A 21,860-nucleotide genomic window follows, 5' to 3' on the forward strand; every position below is an offset into this window, starting at 1 on the left:
GCCTGGAATGCTCCTCAGAGACGGAGGAAGCCAGTGTACACCTACCCGACCTTCCTCCTCCAGCCCACACCAATAACAAAAGCAAGTTGCCTGTAACTCCCTGGAAGGGTCTCGCACACATGTCCAGTGCCCCAGTTTTTGTGGCAAATGCCTGAGAGATGGGCTCCCAGATCGCAAGACTCTGTTAGCAATGAAGCTTACATTCACGAATCCCACAGGACTGTAGCAACTAATGAAACAGTTCTTATCTGGCACAGGAGCACCGTTCCCAACCCAGCTCTGCGACTATACACCTGGGCCTAGCACAGAGGGAGCAGGCAAAAACACCTCCCTGCCAGTTTCTCCCTGGAAGGGGCTTAACCACATACTTTTCCAGATGCTGCCTGAGGGTCCACCTTCTAATAAGCCTGCATCTCAGTGCTGACTGCAATCCTCCCCTTCGGGACACTGAGGGGTCCTGGCACACTCTCAACTACTGGGAGCCACTATGGAAAAACGGTAACTTCAACAGCTGCAAAGGTGTGAGAGACAACCAGGAGCTCAGGCCAGGCTGGTTGATGAGGTCCATCTCCTACATGAGACCACTCTCTAAAGACTGAAAGATGTGGCGGTTTTATCTAATTCACAGAAACCAACATAGACAGTCAAAGAAAACGAAAAAATAGAGAAATATGTTCCAAACAAAAGAACAAGATAAATCTCCAGAAACAGATCTTAATGAAACAGTGATAAGTCATTTACCCGACAGAGTTCAAAATAATGAACATAAGGATGTTCACTAAGGTCAGGAGAGCAATGCACGAACAAAGTGAGAATTTCAACAAAGAGATAGGAAATATAAAACAGTACTAAACGAAAATCACAGAGATGAAAAATACTATAATCAAACTAAAAAATTCAATACCAGGATTCAACAGCAGACTAGATAAACAAAAGAAAGGATCAGCAGACTGGAAGACAGGGCAGTGGAATTAATAAAATCAGAGAAACAAAAAGAAAAAAAGTATGAAAAGAGTGAAGATAATTTAAGGGATTTATGGGACACCAACAAGCAGATCAAATCCACATTATAGGGGTCCAAGGAGGAGAGAGAAAAATGGGGAGAAATCTTATTCAAAGAAATAATGGCTGAAAAAACTTCCATTACCTGGAGGAAGAAACAGACATTCAGATCCAGGAAGCCCAAAAAGGACCAAAGAAGACAAATCCAAAGAGACCCATGACAGGACACATTATAATTATATTGTCAAAAGTTAAAGACAAGGAAAGAATCTTAAAAGCAGTGAGCTAAAAACTTGTTAAATACAAGGGAATCCCCCATAAGACTATCCGCATATTTGTCAGCAGAACTTTGCAGGCCAGAAAGGAATGGGATGATATATTTAAAGTGCTGAAAGAAAAAAACTATCAACCAAGAATACTCTACCTGGCAAAGCTGTCACTCAGAATTGAAGGAGAGATAAAGAGTTTTCCAGACAACAAAAGCTGAAGGAGTTCATCACTATATATCAGCCTTAGAAGAAATGTTAAAGGGAGTTCTTCAAGCTGGAACAAAAGGATGCTAATTAGTAACAGTCTCACATGAAAACCTCACTGGTAAAGGTAAGTATACAGCTAAGTTCAGAATACTCCAATGTTATAATGGTTATAGGTAAATCACTTATAAATAGTATGAACGTTAAAAGACGAACTATTAAAAATAGCTATAACCACAACAATTTGTTAATAGATACGCAAAGTAAAAAGATGTAAATTGTGACATCAAAACATAAAATGTGGGAGAGAGAGTATATAACAGTAGAGCTTTAGTATGCATTTGAAGGTAAGTTGTTAGCTTAAAGTAGACTCTTATTAATATGTTTTATGCAAGCCTCATAGCAACCAGAAAGCAAAAGCCTATAGTAGACACATGAAGGAGAAAGAAAAAGAATAAAGCGTACCACTATAGAAAATCATCTAATCACAAAGGAAGATGGCAAGAGAGGAAAAAAGGAACAAAGGAATTACAAAACAACCAGAAAACAATGAACAAAATGGCAACAGTAAGTCCATTACTATCGATAATTACTTTAAATGTAAATTGACCACATACAATCAAAACACACAGAGTAGCTGAGAGATTAAAACTAAAACAGAACAAGACTCAACTACATGCTTCCTACAGAGACTCACTTAAGCTTAAAGGACCCACACAGACTGAAAGTGAAGGGATGGAAAAAGATATTCCACACAAATTGAACCGAAAAAGCCAGGGGTAGCTATACACATCACACAAAACGGATTTTACCAAAGACTATAAAAACAGACAAAGAAGGTCATTATATAAATGATAAAGGGATCAATTAATCAAGAGGATATAATATTTGTAAATATTTATGCACCCAACATGGGAGCACCTAAATACAGAGAGGAAATATTAACAGATCTGAAGAGACAGCAACACAATAATATCATGGGACTTCAATATCCCACTTTCAATGGATATATCATCTAGACAGAAAATCAATAAAGAAACATTGGACTTAAACTATACATTAGAACAGATGGACCAAACAGACATAGAACTTTCCATCCAAAAGCAACAGAATACATATTCTTCTCAGGCGCACATGGAACATTTCCAGGATAGCTCATACGTTAGGCCACAAAATAAGTCTTAAAAATGTAAGAATACTGAAATTATAACAAGCATCTTTTCCAACCATCATGGTATGAAATTATAAATCAATCACAAAAAAATCCGGAAAACTCACAAATATGTGAACATGCTGCTGAACAACCAATGGGTCAAAGAAGAAATCAAAAGAGAAATAAAAAAAATATCTTGAGAGAAAGAAAATGGAAACACAATATACAAAAACAGGGGATGTAACAAAAGCAGTTCTGAGAAGTTTATAGCAATAAATGCCTAAATTACTAAAAAAGAAAAATCTCAAATAACAACCTAACTTTATACCTTAAGGAACTAGCACAGAGTTAGTAGAAAGAAGAAAATAACAAAGATGAGGGCAGAAATAAATGAAACAGAGATGAAAAAGCTAATAGAAAAGATCAATGAAACTAAGAGCTAATTTTTTGAAAGACAAATAAAACTTAACAGTTTTAAAAGTTTTGACAAAACTTAAGCTAGACCACCAAGAAAAAAAGAGAGAGAACTCAACTAAATAAAATCAGAAATTAAAGAGGAGACATTACAACTGATACCACAGAAATACAAAGGATCATAAGAGACTACTATGAACACATATTCATCAACAAATTGGACAACCTAGAAGAAATGGATAAACATACAACTTACCAAGACTGAATCATGAAGACATAGAAAATCTGAACAGATCAATTACTAGTAAGGAGATTGAATCAGTAATCAAAAACCTCCCATCAAAGAAAAGTCCAGGATCAGATGGCTTCAATGGTGAATTCCACAAAACATTTAAACAAGAATTAATGCCGATCCCTCCCAACCTCTTCCAAAAAACTGAAGAGCAGGAAAAACTTCCAATCTCATATTACAAGGCCAGCATGACCCTGATACCAAAGCCAGACAAGTACACTACAGAAAAGTAACTACAGGCCAATATCCCTGATGAACACAGGTGCAAAAATCCTCAACAAAGTATTAGCAAACCAAATTCAACAACACATTAAAAAGATCATATACCATGATCACACGGGATTTATTCCAGAGATCCAAGGATGGTTCAATGCTGCAAATCACTAAATGTGATACACCACATTAACGAAATGAAGTATAAAAATCACACGATCATCTCTACAGATGGAGAAAAAGCATTTGACAAAATTTAACATCGTTTCATGACAAAAACTCAACTAACTGGGGATAGAGGGAACAAACCTCATCAAAATAAAGGCCATATACACAAGGCCCCAAACTAAGATCATACTCAATGGTGAAAAGCTGGAAGCATTTCCTCTAAAATTAGGAACAAGACAAGAATGGCCACTCTCGCCACTTTCAGTCATCATAGTATTGGAAGTCCTGGCCAGAGCAATTAGGCAAGAAAAAGAAATAAAAGACATCCAAATTGGAAAGGAAGAATCAAAATTGTCTTTATTTGCGGATGACATGGTATTATATACAGGAAACCCCAAAGACTCCACCAAATAACTGTTAGAACTAATCAATGAATTCAGTAAAGTTGAAGGATAAAAATTAATATATAAAAATCAGTTGCATTTCTATACAACAACAATGAAATAACAGAAAGGAAAATTAAGAAAACAATCCCATGCACAATAGCATCAAAGAGAAATAAATACTTACGAATAAATTTAACCTAGGAAGTGAAGGACCTGTACACTGAAAACTATGACACTGATGAAAGAAATTGAAGACAAAAATAAATGGAAAGATACTCTGTGCTCATGGACTGGAAGAATTTATATTATTAAAATGTCCATATTACCCAAAGCAATTTACATATCCAACGCAATCCCTATCAAAATTCCAGTGGTATTCTTCACAGAAACAGAAAAAACAACCCTAAAATTTGTATGGAATCACAAAAGACCTGAATAACCAAAGCAAGAAGGACAATGCCGGACGCATCACACTTTCTGATTTCAAACTGTATTACAAAGCTATAGTAATCAAAACAGTATGGTACTGGCATAAAAACAGACACACTGATATGAGACAGCACAGAGATCCCAGAAATAAGCCCACGCATATATGGTCAAATAATTTTTGACAAAAGAGCCAAGAATACACAATGCAGAGGGGGCAGTCTCCTCAATAAATGGTGTTTGGAAAACTGGAGAGCCACATGCAAAAGAAACTGGACCAGTGTCTTACATCAGACACAAAAATCAACCGAAAATGCATTAAAGACTTGAATGTAAGATCTGAAATCATAAATCTACTAGGTGAATATGAAAAGGGTAAGCTCCTAGATATTGGTCTTGGCAATGATTTTTTTGGATTTGACACCAAAAGCAAAGGCAACAAAAGCAAAAATAAACAAGTGGGAGTACATCCTTCTGCACAGCAAAGGAAGCCATCAACAAAACGAAAAGGCAACCTAGGGAATGGGAGAAAATATTTGCAAACCACATATCTGGTAAGGGGTTAATACCCAAAATACATAAGGAACGCATACAACTCAACAGCAAAAAACCCAAATGTTCCCATTTAAAAATAGGCAGAGAAATTGAACAGACATTTTTCCAAAAAAGACATACAAATGGCCAAAAAGTACAGGAAAAGATGCTCAACATCAATAATCACCAGGGAAATGGAAAACAAAATGATAATGAGAAATCATCTCACACGTTAGGATGGCTATTATAAAAAAGACAAGAGAGAACAAGTGCTGGTGAGGATTGGAGAAAAGGAACCCTTCTGCACTGTTGATGGGAATGTAAACTGGTACAGCCACTGTGAAAAACAACATGGAGTTTCCTTACAAAATTAAAAACAGAACTACCGTATGACCTAGCAATCCCACTTCTGGGTATTTATCCAAAGGAAACAAAATAATTATCTCAGAGAGATGTATGTACTCCCATGTTCACTGCAGCGCTGTTTACAAAAGCCAAGACAGGGAAAAAAGCAAAGTGTCGGTCAATGAATGAAAGGATAAGGGAAAAAAAAATATATATATATATATATACACACACAATGAAAGTTTATTCAGCCTTAAAAAAGGAGAACCGGTTATTTGTGACAACATGGATGAACCCAGATGGCATTATGCTAAGTGAAATAAGCCAGACAGAGAAAGACGACTACTGTATGGTATACTTACATGTGGAATCTAAAACGGGGAAAAAAAAAGTCATATTCACAAAAACAGAGGGTAGAAAAGTGATTCCCAGGAGGTGGGGTGTGGAGAAAACAGGAAGAGGTTGGTAAAACGGTACAAACTTTCAGTTGTAAGATGAAAGGACGAATAAGGTCTGAGGACCTACTGTATTACATGGTGACCACAGTTAACGTCACTGTATTGTGTAATTGAAAGTTACTAAGAGAGTAAAACTTAAACATTTTGACACACATATAAAAAAGGTAAATGTACGTGAGGAGATGGATGTGTTCACTTACTCAGTGGGGAGAATTCTTTCATGATGCATCTGTATAGCACATCATCACATCGTACACTTTAAGTATCTTAGAATTTTTTGGTCAATTATGCCTCAATAAAGCTGAAAAAAAAATCCCGCAGTAGCTAAAACAGTACAACTTGACATTGCTGCATGAAACAGAGCCAGAGGTCAAAAGCAGCAATGGCCTACATGTATGTGTGCTTTATTTTTCAAAAACATTTTTTGTCTATCTTCTTTTACTCCCACAGTATCCCTTAAGAAGTGGAGCCCCCAAACCCTCATTCTGCAGAGGCAGGAAGACAGCAGATCACCTGTTGAAGGTGGTTCTCCATCCGACCCCCTCCCACCCCCTCAGAAGGCTGGCTGACCTCCCCAGGCTGCATCACCAGGGCTCCTTCACCCTGCAGCTTCCACTTGGCTTTGGCCAGAGGAGGGGATCAGCGGTTAGAGGAGGGGAAAGAGAGAGGCCAGTGTGCTTATTCCCCACCTGCCCGTCTTGCTGGACTGCTGCTCTGGCAGTGGCTGCATTCTGCCACGGCCACAGCAGCCCTGGAGAGCGGCCCCTCCTCCACGATTCCAACCACTCACCTCCCCCGAGCTCTGGTACCACAGTCCCTTCCTGCCCCATCAGACCAGGGTGGGGATGGCCCTCTACCAAGGCTCTTCTCTGGGTGCTTCATCATCCCTTTTTGGTTCCCCGAATCCTACCCACTCTTCTCTAAAGAATCCCCTCAAAAATTCCTTTCATTTTTGTGATTTTTCCTGTTGCGATCCCAAATGATAAATCTGTCTGCCAAAATCTCACAGTAAATTAACGATACAGCCAGGACTAAGCTTCCTTAGCTTAGCTTAGCTTAGTTTATGCCTCTCTTTCCATCTCAGTCTCTCCCACAGGCAAACTGGAATATGAACCTCTCCAAGCAAGACGGCAATAATTTAGTGATTTCCATTACCTCACTGGCTCTCAACCAACATTTCTGATTGACATGATGGGGAGAAGGGGGAGAATGCCAGGAATCCTGCTAAACATCCTATAGTGTACAGGACAGGCCCCCACAACAAAGAGTTCTTCAGCCCCAAATATCAATAGTGTCAAGGCTGAGAAACTCTGGATTACTCATCATGCAGAATGAACCACAGCTGTGACCTTCCTCCCTTTTTCTCCTCTCTGAAATGCTCTCTCAGATACCTGTAATCATTGCCCCAAAGCCAGGCCACTGGCAGAAGCATGGGGAAGATTTAGGGAGAGGGGGACCTTCTCAGATGGGGTCAGGTGCTGGCCTGAGAGGTCCAAGGGTAAAGGTAACAGCAACCCTCCCCCTCAAGACTGGATTTCCCTTCCACGGAGGGCGCTGGATACTTCGGAGCCTATCAGGGAAAATAAAACGGCAACATGGGACAAAAGTCTGGAAATAAGCACATCAAAATATTAACAGTAATTACATCTTTGAGTGGTGGAATTTTTAGTGATTTAGTTTCTTTTTGCTTATCTATATATTTTAAATTCTGCTATAAAGGTTAGTTAACATTTGCATAAATATTCAAAACTCTTTAAGAAGTTATAAATTATGCCATATTTACCGACTCCATCTCTCCCAGCCCCAATTCCTCAACTGAATAGCCTTCCCATGGCACTATGTCAGGGTGCTCTAATAATGAAACCCACAGAAAACTGTCCTTATAGCTGATTATCAGGAAAGGCTCCGCTTCCTCCAAGGCCGTTAATATCTGACGGATGAATGAATGAAGTCGCTAGTACACTTTACTTTCAAATAAGAACGATGTAACTGACCAAGTTGACCTTCCTAGAGACAAATTTGAGACTCAACTACAAAAACAATTGATCTGCACTGTCCTATAAGGTAGTCATTAGACACACGTGGTTATTTAACGTAAGTTAATTAAATACAGAATATTTCCATTATCACCGAAAGTTCTTTTTCCTCTTGGGATTATTCTCTGTTCTTAACGTTGTCTCTGCTCCCAATATCTGGTTATATTTTTTTATATCCATTTGTTACTGTTGTATGTGATTTTGCTGTAAACTATCTTAATTCCTTTGTGAAAAAATCAGGGTATCTGAACCTTGAAATATCCGTGTATATATGACTCTGTTGCTGGGAGCTCAGCGTTAGTTTTCTTTTTTTTTTGGAATGCACTTAACTCATGTAACCCAATATGTAATATTTTTAGTTTCCAAGGAGGAACGTGCGGCCGGGAGAGGCGAAGGGACGTGCGCCCGACGCGCCCCGGGGCGCAGCGGCCCAGCCCCGCACGCCCGGCTGCCCGGGCCTAGCTGTCGCCCCGCGCCGGAGATGCCGCGACAGGACCATCGCGCAGCCCCGGCCGCCCGGACGACGCCTGCACCTACGCAGCGCCAGCCGACTTCTGTCGACAAAAAAACCGAAACCAGAAGCATTTTTTAAATGAAATACAGATTTAACTTTTTAAATAGTCTGTCTTGGTTTATTTGAGAAGCTCCTCCCGGGGCAGCACGGCGCGATCCCCGACCGCCGCCTCCCCGCCGGGCCCACGCGGGGCGAGGCGGGCGGAGAGGCTGCGCGGGTGCTCGGCGCCGCGGGCCTGGGCCCCAGGGCGGCCGCCCGCCTCCCGCTGGCATCGGCTTTCCAGCGCCCGCCCCGGAGTTTTATAGCAGCAGCCCGCGACCCCACGCCCCTGTGCGCACCTTACCTGCTGCTGGGCACAAAGCTCGAGCTCGGGGCGCAGCCTCTGGGCTCCCCGCGGCCCGCCCTGCGAACGGGGGCGGGAGCCCGGCGCGGATTGGCCGCCAGGCCGGAGGATGCGGGGACGCGCGGGGGAGGCGGGGGCGGGAGGAGAGCGCAGCCGGGCTGTGAGAACCCGGGGCCGGGTTTCATGCCCCTTCCTGGGAGGGCCCAGATCTAGCGCTGTGCCCGGGTACGGGACCGCGGAACTGGCTTTGAGCGTGCCCGGGCTCTTGGCTGCAGCCCTGCTCCTGCCCTGTTCCCTGCGCTCCGCTTGGCAGCACGAGCGGGCAGTGGGCGCCTGCCGACGGGAAGGGTCCCTGGGCCAGTAGAGGCGGCCTGGCTGTGCCGGTGTGTTCTGCCCACACGTGGTGGGGGGCATCGCAGCCATCTCCTACGCCCTACTCCCACCACGTGGAACCTGCTAGGTCCTTTTTGAATCAGAGTGAGTAGACAGCCAAGCTTTTTTTTTTCTTTTTGGCAGTAAAATACACATAACATAAAATTTACCATCTTAACCATGTTTAAGTGTACAGTTCAGTGGTATCAAATACATTCACGTTGTTGTGCAACCATTGCCACCATCCATCCTCCTAACTCTTGCCATCTTGTAAAACAAACCCTATACCCATTAAACAATAATTTCCCATTATCTCCTGCCCCCAGCCGCTGGCAACCACCATTATTCTTTCTGTCTCTATGATTTGACTACTCTTAAGTACCTCATAAAAGTGGAATCTTACAATATTTGTCTTTTTTGTAACTGGCTTATTTCATTTAGCATAATGTCCTCGAGGTTCATCCATGTAACGTATTACAGAATTTCCTTCTTTTTAAAGACTGAACAATATTCCATTGTACATATATACCGCATTTTGCTTACCCATTCATGCGTTGCTGGACACTTGAGTGGCTTCCATGGTTTAGCTATTGTGAATAACGCTACTACGAACACGGGTGTACAAATACCTCTTTGAGACTCTGCTTTCGATTCTTTTGGGTCTGTACCCAGAAGTGGAATTGCTGGATAATTTGGTGGTTATATTTTTAATTATTTGAGGAACCACTACGCTGTTTTCCGTAGTGATTATACCACTTTACATTTCCACAAGGGTTCCAATTTCACCACATCCTTGCTAACACTTTTCTGTTTTCTTGATAATAGCCATCCCAATGAGTGTGAGGTGGTATCTCACTGTAGTTTTGATTTGCATTTGCCTAATAATTGGTGCTTATTGGCCATTTGTATCTCTTCTTTGGAGAAATATCTATTCAAGCCCTTTGTCTATTTTTTAATCAGGCTGTTTGGTTTTTTGTTATTGAGTTTTAGGAGTTCTCTATAGATTCTGGATATCAATATTTTATCAGATATATGATTTACAAATATTTTCTCCCATTCCACGGGTTGCCTTTTTATTCTCTTGATAGTGTCTTTGATGCACAAATTTTAAAATTTTCACGAAGTCCAATTTGTCTATTTTTACTTTTGTTACCTATGCCTGTGGTGTCATATCCAAAAAATTATTGCCAAATCCAATGTCATGAAGGTTTTTTCCTATGTTTTCTTCTAGGAGTTTTATTGTTCTAGGTCTTACCTTTAGGCCCTTGATCCATTTTGAGTTAATTTTTGTCTATGGTGTTAGGTAAGGATCCAACTTCACTCTTTTGCACGTGGAGATCCAGTTTGCCCAGCACCAAATGTTGAATAGACTGTTCTTTCCCCATTGAATGGTCTTGGCACCCTTGTCAAAAATCATTTGACCATATATGCAAGGATTTATTTCTGGGCTCTCTATTCTATTCCATTGGTTGTTATGTCTGTCTTTATGCCAGTACCATCCTGTTTTGATTACTTTAACTTTTTGATAAGTCTTGAGAAAGTGTGAGTCCTCCATTTTTGTTCTTTTTCAAGATTGTTTTGGCATTTTGGGGTCGCTTGAGATTCCATATAAATTTTAGAATATATATTTTTTTAATTTCTGGGGAAGAAAAACACCATTGGGATTTTTGTAGGGTTTGCATTGAATCTGTAGATTACTTTGGGAGGTAGTGAAATTTTAACAATATTCAGTCCTCCAGTCCATGAACATGAGATGTGTTTTCATTTATTTATGTCTTCTTTAATTTCTTTCAGCAATATTTTTTAGTTTCGTTATACAAGTCTTTCACCTCCTTGGTTAAGTTAATTCCTAAGTATTTTATTCTTTTTGATGCTGTTATGAGTGGAATTGTTTTTGTAACTTCCTTTTCAGGTTGTTCATTGTCGGTGTATGGAAATGCGACTGATTTTTGTGTGTTGACTTTGTATCCTGCTACTTTGCTGAATTCATTTATTGGTTCTAATAGTTTCTGTGGAATCTCTAGGGTTTTCTACATATTAGATCACATCACCTGTGATCCAAACTGACAAACTCCGGGCTGCTGAAGCGGAACATGCGCACTTAACCGCTGTGCCACTGGGCCACCCTGCCTTGTTCTTAACATTAAAGGAAAAGCCTTCAGTTTTTCACCATTGTGCGTGATGTTCACTGTGAGTTTTTCATATACGGCTTTTGTTATGATGAGGTAGTTTCCTTCTAGTCCTACTTTGTTGAGTGTTTTTATCATGAAAGAGTGCTGAACTTTGTCAAGTGCTTTTCCTGCATCACTTGAGGTGATCATCATGTATTTTTTGTCCTTCATTTTGTTGATGTGGCACATTACATTGATCAGTTTTCGTATGTTGATTCATCCACTTGGTCATGGTGTATAATCCTTTTAATATGCTGCTGAATTCTGTTTCCCAGTATTTTGCTGAGTGTTTTTGCATCAATGTTCATAAGGAATATTGATCTGTAGTTTTTTTTATAATGTCTTTGTCTGACTTTGGTATCAAGGTAATACTGGCCTCATAGAACGACTTAGGAAGTGTTCCCTCCTCTTTAATTATTTTGGAAAATTTGAGAAGGATTGGTATTAGTTCTTCTTTAAATGTTTGGTAGAATTCACCAGTGCAGCTATCCAGTCCAGGGTTTTTCTTTGTGGGGAGATTTTTGATTACTGATTCAATCTCCTTACTAGTTATAGGTCTATTCAGATTTTCTATATTTTCATGATTTAGTCTTGGTAGGTTTTGTGTTTCTAGGAATTTGTCCATTTCATCTAGGTTATCTGATTTCTTGGCATACCGTTTTTCACAGTACTCTCTGTTAATTCTTTTAGAAATAAAATCAGTAGTAACATCCCTACTATCATTTCTAATTTTAGTAATTTGTCTTCTCTCTTTTTTTCATTGTCTAGCTAAAGGTTTGTCAGTTTTGCTGATTTTTTTCAAAGAACCAACTTTTGGTGTCATTGACTTTTCCTATTGTTTTCTATTCTCTATTTTGTTTATCTTTGCTCTAATGTTTGTGATTTCATTCTTCTGCTAGCTTTGAGTTTAGTTTGTTCTTTTTTTCCAGTTCTTTAGGTTGTTGATTTGAGATCTTTCCTGTTTTTTAACGTAAGCATTTATAGCTATAAATTTCCCCCTTAGCACCACTTTTGCTGTATCCCATAAGCTATGATATGTTGGGTTTTTGTTTTCATTCATCTAGTATTTTCTAATTCCCTTTGTATTTCCTTCTTTGATCCAATGGGTGTTTAAATGTGCATTGCTTAATTTCTACAATTTTGTGAATTTTCCTGTTTTCTTTTCGTTGTTGATTTCTAATTTCATCCCATTGTGGTCAGGGAAGATACTTTGTATGATATATCTATTATTTTAATCTATAATAATAGATTAAATAGATTTAATAATAATCTATAATTGAGACTTAATCTGTGGCCTAACATATAGTCTATCCTAAAAAATGTCCAATTGAGGAGAATGTGTACTCTGCTGTTGCTGTGTATGTATATTAGATCTAGTTGGTTTATTGTGTTGTGTAAGTCCGCTGTTTCCTTACTTATATTCTGCCTGGTTGTTCAACCCATTACTGTAAGTGGGATATTGAAGTCTTCAATTATTACAGTAGAATTATTTCTCCCTTCGATTCTGTCAGTTTTTGCTTCATATATTTTAATGGTCTGTCACTTGATGCATAAATGTTTATAATTATTATATCTTCTTGCTGTGTTGAACCTTTTATTAATATATAATGTCCTTCTTTGTCTCTTATAAACTCTTTTCATTTAAAGTCTATTTTCTTTGATATTGTTATAATCACCACTGCTCTCTTTTGGTTACTGTTTTCATGGAATATCTTTTTCTATCCTTTCAGTTTCAACCTGTTTGTGTCTTTGGATCTCAGATAAGTCTCTTGTAGATAGCATGTAGTTGGATCATGTGTTTTTATCCATTCTGTCAATTTCTGTCTTTTGATTGGAAAGTTTAATCCATTTACATTTAAAGTAATTACTGATAAAGAGGGACTTACTTCCGTCATTGTGCTGTTTGTTTTCTATATGCCTTACAGCTTTCTTTGTCCCTCATTTCTTGCATTACTGTCTTTTTTCTTTAGTTGACTTTTTGTAGTGAAATGTTTAAATTCCTTTCTCATTTCCTTTGTGTATATTCTATAGCTATTTTCTTTGTGGTTACCATGGAGATTACATTTAACATCCTATAATTATAACACTCTAATTTGAATTTACACCAGCTTAACTTCAATAAGATCCAAAAACTATGCTCCTTCACAGACCTTTCCTCACCTCTTTCATTTGTCGATGTTACAAAATTCTATCTTTCTACACCATGTGCTCCAAAACACAAACTAATAATCTTTTTAAATTATGTAGAAAATAAGATTTGGAGTTACAAACCAAAAGTTACAGTAATAGCAGCTTTTACACTAATAATAATTTTTTTCCTAAAATATGTTAGTCTCTTAAATCATGTAGAAAACAAAAAGTGCAATTACAAACCACTGTTATAACAACTTTTATAATTTCCTATATTTACCTTTATTCAGATTTTTTTTTTTAAAGATTGGCACCTGAGCTAACATGTTGCCAATCTCCTCTTTTTTTTTTAAGACTTTATTTTTTTCCTTTTTCTCCCCAAAGCCCCCTGGTACATAGTTGTATATTCTTAGTTGTGGGTCCTTCTAGTTGTGGCATGTGGGATGCCGCCTCAGCGTGGCTTGATGAGCGGTGCCATGTCCGTGCCCAGGATTCCAACTGATGAAACACTGGGCCGCCTGCAGCGGAGCACACAAAATTAACCACTTGGCCACGGGGCTGGCCCCTATTGAGATCTTTATATGCAGGGTCACTTTCTAATTTTCCTGATATATGCAGTTGTTTTTATGTTCTAGTCTTTAGTCTGGCTCCTAAAAGGGGAAAAAGCAAAAAACAAAAGAGGGGGAAGGGCATTGGCCCTCTAAATCCCCTGGAAGTCACTTGAGTTAAGGAGGAGGGGGTTGCAACAATGAGAGGTGCAATGACAATGGCTGCCCAATTCTTTGTCTGCACCTCTGTGATCATAAGCAGCAATCAGTGATCAGTGCACAGATCCTTGAGGAGAGGCTCCTGCAAGGAACACATGTGCAGCTGCCTGCTGTGAGCTGGGGATGGGGCATGGGAAGTTGCTACTGTCCTAAGAGCTGAAATTGACTGAAATTAATGGCAATTTACCAATCAAGTCTTCTTCCTGGAAGTTGCAAGCTTTCAACAGACTCCAGAATTCCAAAATAGTTACTTCAGACAGATTCTGCCAGTGCAATGGTTGTCCAGGTGGGGAGACAGATTTCTGGTGCTTCCTACTCCACCATCTTTCCAGAATCAGGGCTCTGACCTGTAAGGTTGACTGGCATTTCCCTCAACAGAGTTCTCACCCTTTATCCTATGACCTGACAAGCCTGCTTAACGAAGGGAGATTGTTGGGTGTGGAGAGAGAAAGCAAGTCCTTTTTTTTTTTTTTTTTTTGCTGAAAAAGATTTTCCCTGAGCTAACACCTGTTGTCAATCTTCCTCTCTCTTTTTTTTTCCCTCCCCAAAGCCCCAGTAATTGGATATTCTAGTTGTAAGTCCTTCTGGTTCTTCTGTGTGAACTACAGCCACAGCATGGTTACCGACAGATGAGTGGTGTGGTTCCACACCTGGGAACTGAACCCAGGCCACCAAAGTGGAGTACGCTGAACTTTGATCACTAGACAATCAGGGCTGGCTCAAAAGCAAGTCTTTTTATCTTGGCTTTAAATTTTAATCCCCAGCCCATACCTGTCTCCTGAATTCCATACTCCTTTATTCAGCTGTCTGCTTAATATCTCCTCTTGGATATCTGCAATACATGTCAGTATTCACAGGTTCACATCTATGCCCCTGATCTTTTCCCCAAAACTTATAATTCTCATACCATTGGCAACTCCATCCTTCCAGTTGTTTATGCCAAAAACCTTGGTGTTATCCTTGACTCATTTTTCTCTCACATCCCACATCCATGAGTCAGGAAATTCTGTTGGCTGGACCTTCCTAGAATTTCTAGAGTCTGATTACTTCTTACCCATACCTCCATCATCTCTCGCCTGAGTCACTGAGGCAGTCTCCTCCCTGGTCTTCCTGCTGTTTATCCCCATGCAGTAGCCAGAGTGACTTCGAAAAAATTGAAAGATCGTGTGCCTGCTCTGCTCAAACCTTCCTATAGTTTCCATTTAATTCAGAGTAAAATTCAAAGCCCTTACAAGGCCCTTCATGATCTGCTCTTCCAATACTCCCGCAACCTCATCTATTACTATTCTCCCCTTGGCTCACTCTGATCCCGTCACTCTGGCCTTCTTGCTATTCCTCAAACAATGCAGGAAGTCTTCTCCTGTAGGGCCTTTGCACTGGCTGGTCCCTCTCTGGAATGCATGTCTAATTTCCACTCTTCCTGATCTTTGCTCAAATTCCACCTCAATGAGAACTACTCTGACCACTCCATTCAAAATTACCACCTGCCCTGCTCCTGACTTCCTTAGTTTGCTCTATTTCTTTCCATAGCACTTGTCACCTTCTAATACACTCTATTATTTATTTATTTATTATGCTTGTTGTTGATAATCTGTCTCTTCCATCCACCTGCCCCTACCCCTCCCTACTCCTGCCTCTTGGGCCATGAGATCGCCTTTCTTGAAAAAATAACTGCCACAAAAGGGATGTCATATTTTCACTGGCAAGGCCTCAACCACAATTCAAACCCTTGGGTCTAAATGTGAGATCACTTCAAACAAACCACATGGAGAAGAGGTAGTTCCCCGAAATGAAATGCTGGATTCTTTTACTAGGAGAAGAGATGCTGGCTAGGCAAAACCCACAGATGTTCACTTGCTGAATCAGACTAGCATTCCCAGAGGAACTTTGGGAAAGCCTGTGAGCGGGGCCACACATGTCCTTGAGTGTAGAGTGTAAGGATGGAGCTGCCAACACTCTAACTTTCTTGTAATGATGTGTTATGAATGTGTTAGTTTATATATCTTAATCCTTGTGAAGACTGATTTTATGCTCAGTCTCCACTCCTTTTTTGTGTAAGATCTTCCCGTTGTACAAAGTAGTAACTCTCTCTAAACCAAAGGACCTTGTGGTAGGTTGAGGGGCAGTAACAGGCTGCCTTAGGCCACAAGTAACAGAAAACCCCCACTCAAACAGCATTAAACAATAAGGAAGTATGTTAGGCTCCAGCTCCATGTCTCTGTCGTTCTCTTTGCTCTTTTTTTTTCTTTTATGAGTAATAGATTTTGTATAGATTTTGATTAAGACAACAGGATACACTAGATGTGAAATTCTAGGATCAGATCTCCAAGGATATAAGAAGGCATCACAGTAGAGACAGGATTTGGTGACGAAATCTTTGATGAATTCTTGCTGTGCTGTGAGTTCTTCTCCTCCCCATCGGAGCGAAGCTCCAGCCTATTTCCCTCACGTCATGCCTACAGGCTTCCAGAAGACTAGTTGAGGAACTTGGTAAGAGTCAGTACACTTGGGAGACTGTCTGGGCTGTCATCTGCCTCCCACCTGGGAGAGACAGGCTGCAGACAGCTAGGGTGGCAGAGCCAGCAGCGTGCTGCTGTGCTGGAGTCGGTCAGCACACAATGAAGGAGGAGTCACAGGACGCATTTGTGTTTCCAATGGATCAGGTGATGCATTTGTGTTTCCAATGGATCAGGTGTAGGCCATGCAGGAGAGAGAGTCCCCTTGGGTCCAGTCCATAAAGCTGCCTGGGAGGGCAGAGGAATCCCCTCAGCAAGAAGCTGGAGGTTAATGTCAGATTTGCAGGGGCTGTGGAAGGGGTCACAGTACGTCTGCTCAGGGCAGGAGAATTGCTGGAGAGAGGTCCTCAGTGCTGGTCATCTCCAAAGAGTTTATGAAAATCCCAGTCAAAAATTAAGATAATGTATGTACATGTCAAAATGTTATAATAGGAACTGTTCAGTTAGGCTCCATTTACTACCCCTTGCCAGATGGAACCCTTTCAGGATCTCCCTCTTTCCCAGAATCAGCAAGTTGCGTATAAATTCATTTTGCTCCATTGCAGATAGTTTGCAAGTGAGAGGTATTTTTTTATTTGCATTTTATTCCATCCTAATGTCAAAATCTGTATGATTTTAAAACTCAGAGATGCTGAAGCCTACTTCTGGTCCCTTACTGGAAATGCAGAATCACTGAGCTGATTGGAGCTGTTAAAGATTTGGGAAACCTCTATTTAAACCACTGAGTTTTCTATTTCCCTATGCCTTTCCCAATACAAAGGTTCCTATAGCCTTAGCCTCACCTGTGATAAGTTCACTTTAGAGCCGATCAAAGCACGTTCAGTTACCTCATTTGTATAAAACTGGTATAATAATACCTATGACACACAAGTATTGTGAAATTAAATGATATATTGTATGTAAAGTGTCTAGCAGTATTACATAGTTTTCTGTTGAAAGTGGGAGAAAACTCCATCTACCATGGCTTAAAACAAAAAGGGCATGTATTGGCTTGTGACAATAACAAAATTCTAAAGGTAGTATTTTAGCATTGGTTCCAGGCACAGCTGGACTCACATCTGCAAATTAAGTTCCAGAACCTGGTTTCTCTGTCTACCTCTGTCAGCTAGTCCTTGTTGGCTCAGTCCCTGGACAGAATCTCTCTGATGGCCACAAGAGGCATTTTTTCATATCCTCCCAAGTTCAAGACCAGTGGTAAACAGTATCTTGCTTTACTCTCAGAGCCCCATAAAGTCCTTGATTCTAAGTAGATTACACACCCTTCTCTGGGTCCGTCACAAACGCAGAGGATTGCCGTGATTTGATCTGGGAGGACTAGGACCTATGCTCCAGACAAAGCATGTGGACTGAGTAGGAGGAGGCAGTTGTCTTGAGAGATACTGGAACAGTATCAAGAGGAGGAGGAGTGGATCGGGGGTAGGTAGAAACACTAAATGTTCATGCACCAGCTCTGAGGACAACGCCTGCTAAGCAATCAGTATTAGCTACCTCCTTTCAGTGTCTTGTACCTCCAACTCCTAACTCGGACTTCCTTTTGGCTCTAGTGAGAGTGCTGACTTCATTAGGGCAGATGCTCCTGGCATCCGCCAGCTCTACTCTTCCCTCTGCTTTTAAATTCTTGGCTATGAACCCAACCAATCTGCCAGACCCGTGTGTGGCAAATCTCTGCTGGCCCAGTTCTTCTGCTCTCCAACTACCTGGCAATATGCTTAGTCATTAAGATCGTCATCAGTTTGTCACTCCCAGCCAGTTCACTCCTCCTTCAAGTTTCAAGGTTGCCCCCTCAATTCTGGGACCTCAGGACGTGGTAAAGTATTAAACTCTTCGTGATTTTCATGACTTTGTACATTTAGGCTTGTCCTTACTCGTTGTCTTTCCAAATTCAAATCTTAATTGTGATTTAAGCCATGTATGGAAATGTATCCATCTCCTATCACTTGCATTGGAAAACTGGACTTTACTACTTTTTTTCTTTTTTCTTTTATTTTTGGTGAGGAAGATTGGCCCTGAGCTAACATCTGTGCCAGTCTTCCTCTATTTTGTATGTGGGACGCCGCCACAGCATGGCCTGATGAGCAGCGTGTAAGTCTGTGCCTGGGATCCAAACCTGCAAACCCTGGGCTGTGGAAGCAGAATGTGTGAACTTAACCACTATAGTGGGCTGGCCCCTGCATCTCATTTTCTTGTTGTGAAAAAACTGGTTCCCCACAACACCAACGTACTTGCTTATTTGATTTTATTCTAAAACACACAATAGACATTAAATATTATATATATAAATTATTGTAATAGCTTCAAAATAGCAATATTAGTACAAATACAAAGCTACTGAATTCAGTGTAGGACTTCTTTGCAGGTAATTTTTGTCTTCAGATGTACAGTCAAAATATAGTGCTTTAAAGTCAGGATAATTTTTCTCAAAGTGGTTATGCCACTAATTTTGTACAGTTAGGTTCATTTGTTGAATTTTTGCTTTGAATGAGTTTTCTTTTTAAAATTTAATTTTGATTTTTCATTATGTATAATATATACTTGTTTCCAAAATAAAAACTATAAAATCTGGTATACTACAACTAGAAGGACCCACAACTGAAAAAAATATGTATACAACTATATACTGGGGGAATTTGGGGAGAAAAAGCAGAAAGAAAAAAAAAGAAGAAAATTGGCAACAGTTGTTAGCTCAGGTGCCAATCTTTACAATAAACAAATGAATAAATAAACAAATAAAATCTGGTATATTCAGATGCCTAGCTTTCATCCTTGTTTCCTTTCCTCTGTTCCTTCCCGACTTGCTTTAAAATGATTAGATTTTATCTATCTTTTCCCAAAATACATATTCATCTCTCTCGCCCCCTCCCCCATTTTCCTATACAAAATTGAGCACATCATCCATAGTCTTTGACACTACATCCTGGAGATCACCCCATGGCCCAATGAAGAGATCTTCATTATTTCTTTTTACAGCTGCACAGAACTCCATTGTATCATAATTTATTTGACTAGTCTCCAGTTAATAAGATATTTGAGTAAGACCCAGTCTTCCACTAATACAAATAGTGCTAAAATAAGTAGCTTTGTGCATATTTCATTTCATATTTTTAAATTTTTTAATGGCAGTGTCATCTTCTGTCAAGGATATGCTAGGTCAACAATTATTTTTTTACTATTGGATATTTTGACAATTTTCTAGTTCTTATTATAAAGAATGTGACAGTCAACATCTCTATGCATAATTTTATCTCAGTCTCTCTGATTATTTCTCTTTTAATCTATAGATTATATAAACCATTTTATTATCATGATGAACATCGAAAATATTATGCTAAGTGAAAGAAGCCAGTCACAAAGATCACATGTTGTATGATTCTGGTATGAAATGGCTGGAATAGACACAACTACAGAGACAGAAAGTAGATTATTGGTTGCCTAGGGCTGGGAGAGTGGCTGGGGATACTGGGAAGTCACAGCCGAGGGGTATGGGGTTTCTTTTCGGGGTGATGAAAATGTTGTAAAATTGACTGCGGTCATGGTTGAACAATTCTGTGGATATACTAAAAGCCATTGAATTGTACATCTAAGTGGGTGAATTATAGTTAATTACATTTCAATAAAGCTGTTAAAAATAGGATTTTATTAATTATGCCTGCTGCTTTTCTATTCTCTACCTCATTCATTTCTGCTTTTATCTTCATTATTTCCTTCTTTTGCTTTCTTTTGGTTTGCTTTATTGTTTTCTTTTTTTAAGGAAGATTAGCCCTAAGCTAACATCTACTGCCAATCCTCCTCTTTTTGCTGAGGAAGATTGGCTCTGGGCTACCATCTGCGTCCATCTTCCTCTATTTTATGCATGGGACGCATACCACAGCATGGCTTGATAAGTGGTGCATAGGTCTGGGCCTGAGATCCCAACCGGCAAACCCCAGGGTGCCAAAGTGGAGTGCGTGAACTTAACCTCTGTGCCACTGGGCCGGCCCCCGCTTTATTGTTTTTTTTCATATTTTTTATCTGGGAATTTAATTCATTTATTTTAATTTTGATTAATAATAGTGTTTAGTGCAATGAACTTTCTTCTGATCCCTGCTTTACATGCATCCGTAGATTTCAGTATGTAGTGATTTCATTGCCATTTAAAAAAAATTCTATAAATTCAGTTTGTATTTCCTTTCAAAAGTGTTTCATAGGAAGTTTAAAATATGAATCTAAAGTGCCCGCTTAGGCAGCACATATACTAAAATATGAATCTAGAATTGTAGGTTGACGGTTTCTTCCCTTTCACCACATTAAAGATGTTTCATTTTCTTCTGGCCTCCATTGTTTATGAAGAGAAACCTGCCCTCCTTCTTACACTTGTGTTCTTTTCTTCATCTCTCCGCTTTTAAGACTTTTTCTCTTTGGGTTTTTAGCCCTTCTATTATAACGTGCCTAAGTGTGGTTTTCGGAAGGTCCTGGGGGATTGCTGAGCTTCCTGTATCTGTACATTACTGCTTTTGCTATTGTTTTTACTCAGATTCAGAAGGTTTTGGCTAATATTTCATTTTTTGGCTAATTTTGGAATATGAGATGTTTCTATCTATTTGTGGGCATGTCTTTTTAGTGTGCCTTTATTGTCTAGAGGGACGTTATTCTGCTCCTTACTCTCTTCTTCTCATAGTAACTTTGTGTGAGATTCAATTGTGCAATATATTTGCTTGCTCATGTTTCAGTGAGGCATTTCTCTACTAGTGGAGGAGATAAGGTACGCACTGTCCTCACTTCTCAGTTCTAGAGCTCCCTCTCCTGGTGTTTTCATAAAGTACTCCTCCTCCCGCTGTGATCCTACCTTGTTTCCTCACTGTTCCTGACCTGCTCAATTGGCTCTGCTCAATTCTCCTTCCAGCAGTTTCTCCTTATTGTGGGCTTTGTCCTCTAAGAAACCTTTGGTCCCCTAGAACTGAGAGTTCACAGGCTCAGACCGCGCCAGCCCTCCTGCTCTTACTTGCGACTTGGAGTCTGCAAAGCTCCACTCAGTTTTGGCTGTTCTCAGATTGGCCTTGTGAGCATTTCCGAGAATACCTATGGTAATGGGGGCTCTTGAGCTCCCACGGCTATCAGAAGACCCTCTGTCTCTTCTCTGCTCCCTCCTGCACAGCTGCTGACACCAGTGA

The 21,860-nt window shown here is 40.0% G+C and overlaps 1 protein-coding gene across 8 annotated transcripts in view; it reads right to left on the reverse strand.

The window, feature by feature from the left end:
• The window catches only part of BLVRA (biliverdin reductase A), a 64,598-nt gene extending 55,403 nt beyond the window's left edge, over positions 1–9,195 (reverse strand). For 2 of the 8 annotated variants that reach the window (XM_014853722.2, XM_044770957.1), the window contains exon 1: positions 8,758–9,195. In XM_014853722.2, the coding sequence (XP_014709208.2) occupies positions 8,758–9,180 (423 nt within the window). In that variant the 5' untranslated portion in view covers positions 9,181–9,195. Of the gene's footprint in view, positions 1–1,426; positions 1,549–8,752 lie in introns of those variants that run through there. The other 6 variants (XM_070504317.1, XM_044770981.2, XM_070504309.1 and 3 more) reach the window with 5 other exon arrangements.
• Positions 9,196–21,860: the final 12,665 nt, after the last annotated feature.

This window comes from Equus asinus, chromosome 1 (assembly GCF_041296235.1).
Source record: "Equus asinus isolate D_3611 breed Donkey chromosome 1, EquAss-T2T_v2, whole genome shotgun sequence".
NCBI classification, from domain to species: Eukaryota; Metazoa; Chordata; class Mammalia; order Perissodactyla; family Equidae; genus Equus; species Equus asinus.